This window comes from Chinchilla lanigera, unplaced genomic scaffold (assembly GCF_000276665.1).
Source record: "Chinchilla lanigera isolate Chin_1 unplaced genomic scaffold, ChiLan1.0 scaffold00012, whole genome shotgun sequence".
In the NCBI taxonomy this organism is placed as follows: domain Eukaryota; kingdom Metazoa; phylum Chordata; class Mammalia; order Rodentia; family Chinchillidae; genus Chinchilla; species Chinchilla lanigera.
Window position 1 is genome coordinate 7859215 of NW_004955413.1, and position 15381 is coordinate 7874595.

Genomic DNA, 15381 nt, shown 5'->3' on the forward strand with positions numbered 1-15381 from the left:
CTACACAAAAGCCTAGATGCACTGAAAATAGTACTGAGAATCAGCCAATAGGATCATCTTAAGTTAAAAAGTTTCTGTACAGCAAATAAGCAAGCAATGGAGTGAAAAGAAAACTTACAGGATAGAAAATTACTTTTGCCAGTTGTTCCTTAGCCAGATACTAAGGAACAGCTGGAATTCCAAATTCTGGAATGTTTGCAAAACTAAAAAAATAGACTTCTCAAAATAAAAAATCCAATCAAAAAGTGAGCAATTGAAATGAATAGAAGCTTTACAGAAGTAAAAGTGGGCAATAAATACATGAAAAAATGCTCAAAATCTCTGTTTATTAGAACAGTGCAGATTAAAACAACACTGAGAATCCATATTACAACAGAAAGAATGGCCATCAATAAGAAATAAAATAGTAACAAAGGCTAGTAAGGCTGTGGAGAGAGAGACCTCTTGCACACTGTTGGTGGGAATATAAATTAGTACAACCACTCTGGAGGTCAGAATGGAGATCTAAAATAAACTAAAAATAGAAATTCCATGTGTACCAGGTATTCTGCTTCTTTGTATCTTCCCAAAAGACTTAAAGACATCATATGACAGTGACACGGCATACTTTTGTTTATAGCAGTACCATTCACAGGAGCTCAATCTTGGAATCAATCTATACACCTATCAACAGATGAATAAAGAAAATCTGTAATTTATAGATGGTGGAGTATTACCTTGCTATAAAGAAGGATAAACGTCAATCATTTTTAGCAAAATGGATACACCTTGAGACCATGTACCACAATTTTAAGTAAAATAAATCAGATATCCAAGCTTAAGTACTGCCTGATTTCTCTCAGAAGACAAAGCAAATTATAGAGAGCAAAATAAGAAATACATAGTAGGAAGTAGAGGGATAGATATTTCTCAGAACGTGGATGAAGAAGTGGAAGGAGGGGGAAAAAAGGGAGGTAAAGGAGGTGAAAACGAAAGTACCTGCTCCACTCAACTAATGTGAACATTATGCACTGCAAACACATACTAATTAAAAATTCCTGATGTGATTTTGGCTTGTTCTTGAATTGTTATTGCCCTGCATTACTGTGCAAAATTGAGATGCCTATGAAACACATCTTCACTCAATGACCAGGGAAACATGCAAACAACAACGGATTCTTTTCGCCAAGTAATGTCCAGATAAACTTAGGACTCAGGCTGTAAGCAGATCAGATAAAAATTATAAGCAAGGGGCTGGGGATTTAGCTCAGCGGCAAAGCGCCTGCCTGGCAAGCGCAAGGTCGTGAGTTCGGTTCCTGGTACCGGAGAAAAACCAAAAAAAATAAAAAAATAAAAAATAAAAAATAAAAATTATAAGCAAAACGAAACCAAAAAATATATGATCTACGGTATAGGCAACCGGTATGATAAAAACTGTGCAAGATTTGAGATTTTAGGGAGACTCTAGAATGGAAAGGAAAACAGAAAGCCACAGGATCATCCACCCTGTGCTCTCATTAGTAGGGGTTAGCAGGTGAGAAGTTAAGGACCAATCAGAGTCGCTTGTCCTTGGCTCCAGCCAATCACGGGAAGTTAGCCCTTCCGCTGAAGGCGGGAACTCGGTGGGTGCGGGGTCCAGCAGTTGGAGGACAGAGGCCCAGGTGGACGCGGTCCGTTGGTCGTCAGACCTGCAGAGCTCAGCACGGTTTCTGCTGCAGGGCTGTGTGCTCCCTTGATCTGGCCTTGTTGGGCCGCCTTCCTCCAAGGAGACCCGCTCTGCATTTCCTTAGGGCTTACAGGCCCCCAGTATATTGGTGGTCCTCTATCCCAGGATAATTCCAGCCTCTGTGATCACAGAGGCTCTTCTTTGATGAAGGTCGGAGATGGAGGGAGAAGAAATGGAGAACAGGAGGAAAAGAAGAGTGCAAGGTTTGCTAAAGGCAGGGAGTGGTGGTCATGGCCTGTAATACTGCAGAGTCTGAGGCAGGAGGGTCGCAAATTTGAGGCCAACCTGGGCAACTTAGCCAGTTCCTGATCCAAAATAAAAATAAAAAGGGGCTGGGGATGTAGCTTAGTGGTAGAGGGCCCTAGGGTTCGATCTGCAATATCACTTCCCCACCCCCCGCCTCACCCCAAAAATGCCTAAGGAGGATGAGGGCTTTTTTTCCAAAAGTCCAGTTCTGATTTTAGCTTCATTTCCTGGCCCCATCTTGACGTTCAGCATTTGGGGGGCAGAAAGGGGCAGAAGACATTACTCACAATAAGAGCCTTAAGTTAAGCAGTCTCCATTAACAAAGAAAATACTTCCCCCTCCCACCAGATTCCCTTGCTTGGATAACGCAGCCTGTCATTAAGAGGCCTGAGAAGCCCAGTAGAATTTGTAGCCTGGTTCTGCGAAAGGACACCAACAGGTGGCGCCACAGCGCTTCTCAGGCGGTGGCTGCTGCTGGTTACAGCTTGGTACCTGTTTCTCTTCCTGGGAGATGAATTACTGGGCAGGGAGTGGGGCAGCACACAGAAGATGGAGAAGCATTACTTGGGCTGTTGGTTTTTCCCCAGAAGATAATGACCTGTGTTTCCCTTACGCATAGCAAGAAGGAAAATGATAATCCTCTCAGTCTTGTTATGTGGAGGCCTTGCCGTTCTTCTTTGGGTGATGTTAAAATTTCCTAAAAAAGGTAAGTGAACGCTTATGCTAACATATTGAGAGTATTACTATTGCTCCAGTCTGATGCCGGTGACTAACCTTTCCCTTCACTGTTGTGAACAGTTGCAATCCGTCAGAGTATTCTTCAAATTAATCTTCTGTTTTACCTGCTAGAGTGATCAGTCTTTCAGTAAATCCTTACTGAGTTCAGGCATACTGTCAGGTGCTGATGGTTCACATGTGATGAGGGCCTGTTGCTCCTCCCTGGACGGAATGTATCTGTGACTGAAGAAACATAGGTAGAAATACACAGTTTTAACTCAGTAATATTTATATCTCACTTCCAACTTGTTCTAAGAGCAACACTTAGACAACTTCCAAATATGCCCATCCCTACAGCTACTCTACTATCTAGAGTAGACGAATAGGATGAGAGCATTTGTTCTAAAAGTGCAGTTCTAATTTTACCTTCCTTTCCTGGCCCCATCTTGACTTTCATCATTTGGATGCCAGAAGGGTAATATTAATAGAGCATTCACGATAATACTAATATACAGAGAGTATTCATATTATACCAAGTCCTATAACCTCTCACTTAGTCACTAGTATTAGTCTCATAAATCTCTTTTCTACATCATCATTCTTTTCATTCTCAATTGTAACATCTCATCAGCAATACAGCATGATGTTATCTATACTTCCACCGTTAAACATAACAAAATAATTGGATGTCATTTTTTAAAAAAAAATTATTGTACTTATTCTGCAATTCTTACTATTGTTGTTGGTAATGGGAATCAAATTCATGACCTACCTCTCTACTGGCAGGTGCTGTGCCTCTAAGCTGTATCCCTGGCCCAATTAGAAGTCATTTATCCTTTACCTACCAATTTATTTTTTCTCTTTGATAGAGTAATCTCCTGGAAACATTATTTGCTTTTTCCTAAGTTTTAACTTCCCATTTCTTTCTTCCCTCTACCCACACTGAACCCAGGACCCCATACCTGCTGAGCACCCGCTGTACAACTGAGCTCGTAGCCGTCAGCTCCAGGTGCTGTTCTGGTGTTGTTTGAGGGAGTCCTGGTGCTGGGATGAGACCCAGATCCTCACTCTTGCTGAGTATGTGCTCTCCCACTGAAGAACACCCAAGCCTTTCTGCTTCTCTATTAAGTCCACTGTTTTCAGGCTGCTGCTTGTTTTTTTTTTTTAGTTTATCTTTCAAGTTTATCAATAATTTCCATTTTGCTAATTGCAGTCAGTCATTGTCAGCCTTCATTTTACTTCTGAAAAACAAATTGTCTATCTTGCTTGAAAGATACCTCTCCTATTCTTTTTGTTTTTTTCCTACCTAATTTATTGCTGGTACTATCTGTGGTCTTCCTTATCTCACCGAATAGTAAACTGAACCTTCCAATTTTAGATGCAAAAACCCATAGTCATTTATTCCCTCTTTTCCTTCCCTTGTTCTAAATATAAGAAAATTCTATCTAGTGCTTCAAAATAGCAAAACCTGAACACTTTTCACCATCTCTGATTTTGTCACCTTATACCTAGCCATCATTTTCTTGCTTTTGTTATTCCCTCTGTCAAATCTGATTACCTTGAGGAGCACAGTACAGGAAAAATACAATGTTAGTCAAAATGTTATCTACATATATCTGTATTTTACATTTTCGGGCACCACACTAAGAAAGTGAATGGAAATGCATAAAAATAATTCAAATTGAATTTCACTTAGCCTAATACAGCAAATGTTTTATTCACTATGTAAGAGTAAAAAATTATTACTTAGATTTTTCATTTTTATAATGAGTTCCAATTCACTTTGGGTGTTATATTTGTAGGCGATCTGAGTTTGTACTAGCCACATTTTCATTGCTCAGTACTATTTGGGGATAGTATGTACATGAGCACATTTTAAAATTCTAGAGTTTTTAAAATTAATTTCTATTAGTGCATGCTTGTAATACAGAATGGTGATGTTCTTTTGGGGGAATTATTTCATGCATGTAATGGTTTGTGTCTAGATGTCCCCTTATAGCCTCATACAGTAATATGGCTTTTTCAGAGGTAGCTGAATCTAGAGTGTGTGATGCTGGGATTAAGGGTGTTTGATTAGTAAATCAGTCCACTGATTGGTTTAACATCGTCCTGGCTAGGATTAAAGGTGTGAGTGCCACAGCTGGCCTAGAGTAGGTGGCCTGCATACAGTATAAGGAACAGAAAGAGTCTTGTCTTTCCCACCTTGTTGCTTTTTCTGTCTTCCACTGCCATTAACTATTGCCCTTCTTCCATTTGCAACCATGCCTTTCAGCCAGCCCATTTGGGACATAAACCTCTACAAACTTTGTGCTGAAGAAGTCTTTCCCCCTTTAACTGTTGAGTATTTGTCTCAGAAATGAGAGAAAAGTACCTAAAACAGAACTTGGTATCAGAGAACTAGGGCAGTTGCTGTGACGATACCCGACCATGTGGTTCAGAAGCCTTTGAGAATGACTTACAGGAAAAGTTTGGAAAAGTTTTAGATGCTGGTTAAAAAAGTAGAACTGGAATGCTTGAGGTTGTACTATATGGAAGATTCTGCTCAGAGCTCAGCAGACAAGAAGGCTGATAGAAATGGTCCAGGTAAAGACCACGTTCAGGAGTTTTCTACTGGGAAGAAGGACAACATTGGCTGTTGGAATCCAGATGATGTGTATTATGCCTTGGCAGAAAGTTTGTCTGCATTTTGCTCCTGTCCAGAGACTTTGCCTGAGACTAACATTAAGGACAGTGAGCTGATTAATTTTGCAGAAGTAATTTCAAGGCAGTCTAATACTGAGGCAGTGGCATGGCTACAGTTGGGGGCTTATATCCAGATTTATGTTGAGAATTAAGAGCAAAGAGCCCAGCAGTCTGATTTAAAGCATTTTGAGATTTTCTAGAAAGGAAGCTGTGGATTGCAAAGAGAGAGAAGAGAATTTGATTGCTGAAAAGAAATAGGAGAATAGAAAAGATGGCCTGAAGACAACAGCACTCCACCCTTTCTGGCCTCAAAGTTGCAGAAGTGAAAGAATTTGCTTGAGAAGAAAGGCATAGCGAATCATATTCTAGAATGAGGGAGGCCACTTTGTGTTCCAGCATGGTGGTGGCCTGGAGAATTTGTTAGTTGGAATTGGATTCATAGCACTCAGTGATCTAGGTACTTGACCCCTACAACTAAGACAGAGGGAAGCCTGGTTACTACTTCAAAAAGCAGAAGACCTTGGCATCATCCACGTGGCTCTTATTTTACATGCATACATAATGGAAGAATGGTGGGGCCAGGAAGGTTTCCACCTAGATTTTGGAAAGTGGCCAGTCACTGGGCCCCTGTGAGAGCAAGTGTGTGAAGCTATAACTGTAAAACAAAAGGTACAGTGGAGGCCCTAGAAGTTTGGAGAAACCTAAAATATGGTTCCTCTGAGTAAAACTGCAAGGAGAGAACAGAGCAGGCCCAAGAGAGAAGCCATAGGAGCTGCAACCACTGGATGTGCCTTAGGGGCAGAGCCATGGAAGCCCTTTGGAGCTCTCATCTTACCACAGATTGCCTTGGATTCTGCACATGGAACTATAGGACTTAATATTAACCCTGCTGGATTTTGGACTTGTTCGGTCCCATTCCTTTTGGTCCCATAACATTGTTTGGTCCCATAACTTTTGGAATAGAAATGTCTGTCTTTTGCCATTGAATGTTGGAAAGGTTTAACTTTCTTTTCATTTGTACAGAGGCTCACAGCTAAGAGTTTTCTTTAATCTTGGAGGTGACATGGGACCTGGGCTTTTCACAGTGCTGAAACTATTCAGACTTTGGCAACTCTTGCAGATAGAATAAGGGGATACTCATGAGTCTTTGAGAGGCCAGGAGCAGAATGTTATATTTTGTGTCTAAATGTCCCCTCAAAGCCTCATGTGGTTATAGGGCTTTTTCAGAGGTGGCTGAAACTAGAGTGTGTGATGCTGAGTTTAAGGGCATGTGACGAGGAAATCAGTCCACTGATGAGTTTGGCATATTTCAGGCTAGGATAAGGGGTGTGAGTGCTATACCAGCCAGAAGGTGGGTGACCTCAATATAAGGGATAGGAAGAGTCTTGTCTCTGGCCACACCCCCTTGTTGCTTTTCCTGTCTTCTGCCACCATGAAATGTCCCTAGGCATGGAACACTGCGTTGAAGCTACCCAATTATGAACTGAAATCTTCTCAAACTGTGAATGAAATAAACCTTTTCATCTTTAAGTTTTGGTGTTGGATATCTCGTCTGAGCAACAAGAGAAAAGTAGCTAACACAATGCATATAATATAGCTTGATTACTTACACTAGTTTTAAATATCTTTTCCTTCCTTACCCTATTCTTTACTCATCTCCAGGACTCTATCGTCTAATTTCCAGTTATCTCACCTTTATTAATTAATTACATACACTTTAGGCCTTCTATGTAAAAGAAAGCATGTTTATTTAACTTTCTGATTCTGCTTTATTTTGCTTAGTCTACTGGTCTTGAGTTTCATCTATTTCCCTGTAAATTACATGATTTTATTCTTCTTCACTGCTGAATAATAGTTTATTGTGTATCTGCATCACATTTCTGTTACTATGAATCTGGTAATGGTCATAAGTAAAATCTGTTTCTGGGATTAGCTACTGTGAATTGTGCCCCTATCACATGAAAATGCAGGTGTCACTATGGTATGCTGTCTTTCTTTCAAGATTATACCTGGGGCAAGCTCAAATGAAATTACTATTTTTAATTCTTTAAGGAATCTCCATATTTATTTTTTTTGGCTTTGGGTGTGACATGGTGTAAAAGGAAACATTCAAACTATTCAAACAACTAAACTCAATCACCAGCACCGCACTGAGAGGAGAGAACATCTACCAGTAGTGTTGACACCTGAAGAACTAATCATCTATCAACCATTTTTGAAATGATTTCTACTCTTTCACTATCTTAGAAAATTTAAGGGAGAGGAGTAATGTAGGATAGAAGAAAAATAGAGAAATGAAGAAAAATAATTAAATAAGGCATCAGAAGGAAGAGAAAAAAGAAATAGTAAGTTTTCATCATCGTCGTCGTCATCATCATCATCCTAATTATATACCGCAAAAAGAAGAGATGTTTGAGATGTTATAAGAGGGGAAAGAAAGAAAGAAAGAGAATAAGTAAAGCAAGATAAGTGGAGATTGAAGAAACATTTTTGGGTGATTAAATTCAATTAATTAATGAATAGAAACACAAATTTAGAATTCATACGGACAAAACCCTTGGTGGTAGAACCTGACAGAACAAAGTATATTACTGTAAAAAAAAAAAAAAAAGCAAGTGTGGAAAGAGGGGATATTTGAAAGGGTGTAAGAAGGGAAGAAAAAAGGGGATACCAGAAAAGAATATAAGTGGGTATATATGGGAGAAAATATACAGGGAGATTGAATCCAATTAATGAAATAACAGAAAATTTAGCCAACCCCGTTAACCCTTAGAGTGGGGGAACATAACATGTCATGGTAAGACAGTATGAAAGCAGAAGCAAGAGCGAGCACTCATAGCACTTACAAACACATGGCCCTCTTGGCATATCAATAAGAAATACACACACCTACACAAGCAGGTAGGCTTTTTCCTCTTGTGGTAGTATATCTTAGAGTCATTATTCTGAATGCTACATGATAGGAAAGGGTGTGAGGTTTTTTACTGTTTAATCCTGAGTTCTCCTCCACCTCTCAGCAAGTAAGATAGTAATTTGGAATAGGCAGGATGCTGAGCTCTGCTCCTTATGGTTGTGGATACGCACCAGGCAGGCCCACCAGTGGTGGGACTAGGTCCAGGCCTCCAATTTTACACTTTTCCATACTGGAAACGAGGGCACTGGAGACTCACTGTGCATTGGATTTGTCACTTGTGCAGTCTGTGGAAAGATCCACAGCATGATCTAAAACTGCATGCGTTCCCAGATGCTACTTTTGGAGGCACAGCTGTCTGCTGTCTGCCTAACGAAATGTTTACTAATGTGAGAGCAGATCAGAGGCAGGATGGGCACTCAGGGTCTGTGTTTGTTTGAGTGCATTCCCCAGGGCTCCTCCTCCCAAACTCCACAGGGCTGAGCTCATTGCCAACCCCATTACTCAAACTGCTACCATTTTAGGCTGTTCATGCACCTCACTGAGATTCTCCCAGCCAGGATTTTGGTCTCTAGTGAGCTAGGGGCTGCAGTATTTCTCCCTATCTCATTATTGCAGTTTACTGTGCCACAGTCACCTTTTTTCTTGGCCCCATGCTAGTTATTAAGGCAGTGTAGTGAGGTACGGGAACATCGTAGAGTTTTCGAAAACCTAGGGAGTTTGTGCCTTGGCAGAAGGAATTACTCAATTTCACCGAAATCCCTCTAGAGCTTGTTCTACAGAGGTAGGGTTTGTAGGGGTGATTTCTCAGATATCTACTCAATCCCACTCCATCTAAGTATGGGCATTCTTACTCCTCTCTAGACTCATTTAGCTGCACTGAGATCTTTCTGTTCAGGCTTATGTCTTTACAACAGCAGAGAGAATGCTCAGAGGTCTGTGCTAAGTTTATCCTTCTACTTCTGCATGGGAGAAAAGCTCTCCCTCCTCACAGGCTACAGTTCACTCAGTGTGGAGTGCACTGCTTCAGTTCCTTTAGTCACCTTTGTAAGTAGCGGTGTTCCAGAGTTTGTACTGCTGCTGATTTCCTCAAGCTGCACTCCCTGGTTTCCTGTGGTTCTCCCACCTCCTCAGAGAGCCCTGTACTTTTCAATTGGACAAATGTTTAGGAGGCACTAGTGAGTGCTGACTGCTTCTTGCCCTCTTCCTTCCATCCTCTAGAGTCTATTTTGAATTTTTTTTAATGAATCAAATTTATCCACAATTCTGCAATTGTGCTTTATGCATTTGGGTTAAAGCTAAGCCCTGTCAATGGACTACAGTGTTCACAATGGGTCTAGTCACACCATTACATCTCTGATATCAGCTGCTGCTTGTTCATTAACTATGTCTGCAGAGAAGTGGACATCCATACTATATGGTGAACAAAGCCAGAAGCCCTTACTTTAGCCTCTCACACTTCTTCCCATTGCATAGGGAGATCTTACCCCGAACCCTGTCTTGTCTGACCTCCTTTAAGCTTTTACTAAACATTACTTTCTTATGTGACCTTATACTGTGAATTGCATGAAAATCACAGCTCTTTCCACCAATAAAACAAAATCCCCACACTTTGATCTATTTTATCCCTAATTTTATAATTTCCTGTGTGTTAAGTTTCATGAAAGCAAATACTCTTTCATGTTGCATAAATGAGAGTATTCCTAAAGCCACAAATAAAGTTTAGCATGGGGTAAGTGCTCAACTGATAGTTGTTGAAAAAATAAATGAAAGAATAAGTGAATTAGTGAGTGAAAGACAAAACTGGATCCGGCGACCCTGATTTGGAACCAAATATTTGACTTTGTCTGTGTTCTAGATTTGAACCTGGCATTTAAAAACAATTTTGAACATTATCCTTTCAAAAAAATTTTGGTAACCTAAATATTTTCACTCGGCTGCCATACCAGCTCTCACATGTACAGAAACATCTGGCTAGTTTATTCTTCCATTTCATGCCCTTCCCATTGCAAGTTTTCACTGTAAGCTAGTCACTTCTTTTAACTTTGTGTGGAAATTGCCTTAAATCTTGTTTCTCCCAGGATAAGTAATTTCCTCTACCTACTATGGTAAATTAAGGAATAAAACCTGGGTGATAAAAAAAACTAGTAAAATTTCAGCATTTTTTCCTTCTAATGTCTTTTGTTTAAAGACCAAAGATAAAGTTTTCAGCATTTTGGGAAATATTGTATTTGAGATGGAACTTATTCTCAGCTAAATCAATAATTCAGAAACAGGTCTTTGAGGTTATAAAATACATGGATTTGTTTTTTCTAAGTGAAACTTGTACCAGATGGCACAGCAAATTTTAAGAACTGAAATAAACAGATAAAATGATTCCAGAAGCATAAGCAAGAAAATGGAAGGAAAAATGGCTAGAGGTTATGGAAATTCTGGAAGTTTGCTTGTTTGCTATTGTTTTGAGTTATGAATAGATTGTCATCCTCCAATGCTAATATATTTCATGCTTTATTGTTGATATTCACTTTTTCTTCGCATTCATGTGAAAGAACACTCTGAGTTGATGCTTAAGTTAAATCATTCAACCTAAATGAGAAAGTAAAATCATTTAATGAAAATAAAATATATACAAGTCTTTTACATGGAGGGTCAGACCTTTCCTCTTACACTTTCTTTTTTATCACTACATTAATTTTAGCTGGAATTAAAAGGACCAGTAATAATTGCACAGATGAGATGAGGGTGTGTCTGCCGGACTGGGACCTAATCAGTGAGACCTGCTTCTTTCAATCTGAACATGAAGCTATTTGGGCTGAGGGACAAAAACACTGCAGAAAATATTATGCATCTCTGGCAAAGATCGTCTCCCGGACTGAAATGGTTAGATTCCTTCTCAATGCACATCTAACAATTTGAAGCGCTGTTATACAGGAAGCATATTCATAGGGTTTGATCACTTAGACAACAGTCAAAGATCTTTGTCCTGTGGAGATTACATCCTACAGGAGGGAACAGGCAATGAAACGCAATCATAGTATGTATATGAATTACATAATATGTTAGAGATTAGTAAGTTTTATGCAAAAGGGTACAAATTAATTGATATTATGTGGTCACCAAGTGGGTAAGTTGCCGGCAAAGCTATAGCTCCTTAAGGTTATGATATCTGAGCAAACGTGTAAAGGAAGTAAAGAAGTTAGTCAAGGCAGTCTCTAGGGAGATCGCCTGAAAAAGGAAACTCCTGGAGAACAATTTTCAGGTCAGGGCTGGAATGCTGAAGGAACAGAAAAGAGGTGGCCAGTCAGTATATCTAAAGGGAAGTGAGGGTGTGGATGTGTATCATAAGGGTTTTGTAGGCCATTGTAGAGACTGTAGGTTCTTATCCCAAGCAAAATAGGAAGATGTTTCACAATTATGAGCAAAATGGTAATATGCTCTCCCTCCAGTGTTAATGGAATCGTTTTCCTTGCTGTGATGAGGTTAGCAACTGGGTGACATAAAAGGCAGGAAATTACCCTACCAAGCAGTTGCGATAAACCTAGTAAAAGATAATGGACTGAGGCAAGGAGAGTAGCATTTTATGTAGTGAACATGAGAAAGGTAGGTGAGATTTATGACACTGGTCTGTATTTTGCCCCAGGAATCTGTGGTCAGTTATCTGAATACATCTACATATTGGATTGGACTGAGAAAACACCCTTCTGATAACATCTGGAGATGGATGGATGGAAGTCACTTTAACAACTGGTAAGCCTTATTAACATTTACTTATTATGAAATGTGTTAAGCATGGTAAGAATTCCGTGTAGATGAGCAGCTACCACTATAGTTTCCTCTACACACTTTCCCTAAATAGACATCAAAGAAAACTTTTCAGAGAGCCTGGCTTTCTTCAGGGAACCTAAGGTCAACATAAACTTCCAGGTGTAGAATTTGACTGCTCCACGTGTGAACTTCAAGTGTTCTGTTTATCCCAGATTTCGTGCAAGTGTAATTAGTTTGCTGCTTGCTTCTTCCCACTTGGGTCTTTTGTACTCATTTATTATTTAGGCCAGGCCTTTGACTTTTCCTTTGATGGGAGTGTATTCAATGATGTAATGAAGCCTACAGTTTGCACAGTCATCAGGGATGAAAATGAGGAAAGAAAATACTTGCTCACTTTACTTTTATTTAAAATCCCTGAGCTCATCTGTATTCTTTAGGTTAACTTTACTTAGCTTCCATTTTGCTCTAAAAATATTTAAAGATTTCCCTAATTTGAGCAGATAAAATATTTAGAATGATATTATGTTCCCCATGGAGAAATCATTAGGTTCCATTTACTGCGTGGCTGTTTTATGACAGACACTAATTCTGTGGCATAATATAATGTACCAGGTGCTATGTTATGTATATTACATGATACATTTTATGGGCAAAGTTTGTAAAATTAGAGGAACTTACATGATTATTATATTTACTTCATGTCTTGGGTGAAAGTGCACAATGACTTGAAAGCAATAGTGTGATTTGAGAGTAACAATTACATTTTAACCTTGAAAAATGTAAGATAAAGTAGTATATAAATTAATTTTATGCCTAGAATGTAAGCTAATATTTATATTTTCTTGAAATATTAACAGCAAAATACAGTGCTATACTTTATATACAGAGATTTTTAAAAACAATGACGAAAAACAAAGCTTTTCATTGAAAAAAATCCATATATTTCTGTAGTAATGTCTCTATAATAAATGCTCAGCCTGGGCAGCTTAAAAACAGTTCTGGAGGCCAGCAGTCCATGGGTAAGGTCCTGGCAGTATTGGTTTCTTCTGCAGCCTGGTTCCTTATCTTGTAGAAGGTGAATGTCTCAATTTGTACATGGATTAGTCTCTGTGTGTGCTCAAGTCAGTGTCACAGCTGTTTCTTCTTATGAAAACATCAGTTATATTGAATTAGATATAAAATTCACTAAAGAGAACTCATTTAAATTTAAGTAGACCTTTCAAAGCTTATCTGAGTTATGGTTCCATTTTGGAACAGAGAAGGTTAGGGCTTCAACATAGGACATTTGGGCAGAACATAATTCATAATAGTTGGTGAGTTCTCCGTTGGCACTAAGAAACATAAAGGCATGAAAATACTGTTGGTTCTCTGTACCTGCATGTTCCGCGAGCATGAATTGATACAACCACAGCTTGAAAATGTCAGGAAAAAACAGGTATATCTATACTGACCATGTACAGTTTTTTTTTTCTGGTCATTATTCACTAAATGATACAGGGTCAGAAGTATTTACATAGAATTTGCATTCAGTTAGGTAGTACAAGTGATGCAGGGATCACTGACAGTCTATAGGAAGATGTGTATAGGTTATCTGCACATACTACATTATTTTATGCAAAGGACTTAAGCATCTGTGGATTTTGGTATCCACCAAGGTGAGGTCTTAGAACTAACACCTTGAGTGTAATACGGGGTGACTATACACAGATATTTTGGACATAGGCCAGATCAAAATTTGAAAGCAACCTAGAAGTTAATAAAGTGTACAGCATTGTTGCCAAGCTCCAAAACCTGAAGCGTGGAACACATCTGAGTTCAGTATAACCAGAAACCATCATAACTTAACGTTCTGTTTATTCATTTTGAATTTTCAGTTTCATGCATTTAAATCTGATCTAAAATGTGAATTGAGAAAATCTTTTGTAGATACTTAGTTTATGATACTCCATACATCATGCTGCATCAAGCTGAGAATACTTATTTTACTAGGGTGATAGCTGCAGAGTGGCCCAAAGAACATGGATTTCAGCACTAGATTGCACCATTCTTATGATGCATGCGAGGTGATCAATGAAATGTTAATTATGTCCCGCTTTGTATCATTTGTAAATGTCTAGATTCATTTTTTGATTCACTTTTTTAAATTCTAAAGCATAAAGAGAAGAATCCAATACCCCACAAAACTATTTGCATTTTTTATAAATTAGTAAAAGCAAAAAGTGCCAGGACTGTTTCTTTAGTGCAATGGATTAACATAGTTTCCTCTCCTATGCACAGCCAGAGTCCTGGGCTAAAGCTTGGAGACTGATTAATGGAGAGAAGCAGAGGAGATTTCACTTCCTCTGCTCTTTCCACTGTTCACATTTGGAAACATGGTTACTAATGTACACATTCAGTATCTGAGGCTGTGCTTGGTTACTTTCTATGAGATCCAATAAATAAAGTTTCTCTCTCTCTCTCTGTTTTCTAGGTTCACCATAACTGGTTCAGGCAATTGTGCCTTTATAAGTGACCGTGGCATGGGCATTAGCAGCTGCAATGAAACAAGAAGATTTTTGTGCAGCAGAAGAAGTCAATGTGTTTAGAATTGTTTTATACTGAAAATAGAGAAAAACTTTCACATTTTGTACATTTTAAATTCATGCAGATACATTTTTCCTCTCAGCATGTTTTAAGTGTTGATGAAATTTTAAATAAATTTCACTTAAATTTAAGTAATTGATAAGAAGCTTAGGAATTAAGAGTTTCACACGGTGGTGTTGCCACACCTCTTAAACTGGCGTATGCGTACCAGTGGCCTCAGAACTGGTTTCTCAGCAAGGCCTCAAGCCACAGAGTGGAAAGAGACTGAAAGGGAAAGAAAGACCCTTCTAGCTCTCTGAAATTCAGCTGAATCTGCCTAAAAGAGGGAAAAGCAGCAACTCCTAAATGCAACAGAGTGGAAAGGGACTCAAAAGGAGAGAAAGGTTTGTCTACCTTCTGTAATTCAACTAAATCTGCCAAAAGGAGGGAAAAGAGTTGTAGCTTTCTACTGTCTTATCAAAGAATTATTTCCTTATTCCCTATAATGGTCTGAACAATCTTTCATCCTTACACCGGGTAATCTGAGCAGTGTAGTTGAGGATAGCGATATGTAATGTCACAACCACTGTTGATTCATATTATTTTGTCTTGAGACGCTGTATCACTTTGAATGTTCTTGCTTTGATTTGTTTATGTCTGTGATACTGGTATGCTGCTACTGTTCTATTTCTTTATTTGTTTGTTTCTCATTTACTACTCTCTTTAAAATACAAAAAAGTGCTTCACGCATAGTAGCACTATGTAACTTATTTAGAAGTTGGAAAGAAGGCCC

General features: G+C 38.9%; 1 protein-coding gene across 1 annotated transcript; it reads left to right on the top strand.

Moving 5' to 3' along the window:
• Window positions 1-1605: 1605 nt before the first annotated feature.
• Window positions 1606-14740, top strand: LOC102010684 (C-type lectin domain family 2 member F-like). The gene is made up of 5 exons (XM_005378944.1): window positions 1606-1908; window positions 2571-2657; window positions 10960-11141; window positions 11902-12008; window positions 14497-14740. Exons 1-5 carry the CDS (start codon window positions 1863-1865, stop codon window positions 14609-14611), a joined length of 537 nt encoding a protein of 178 aa, XP_005379001.1. The 5' UTR covers window positions 1606-1862; the 3' UTR covers window positions 14612-14740.
• The last annotated feature ends 641 nt before the right edge of the window (window positions 14741-15381 follow it).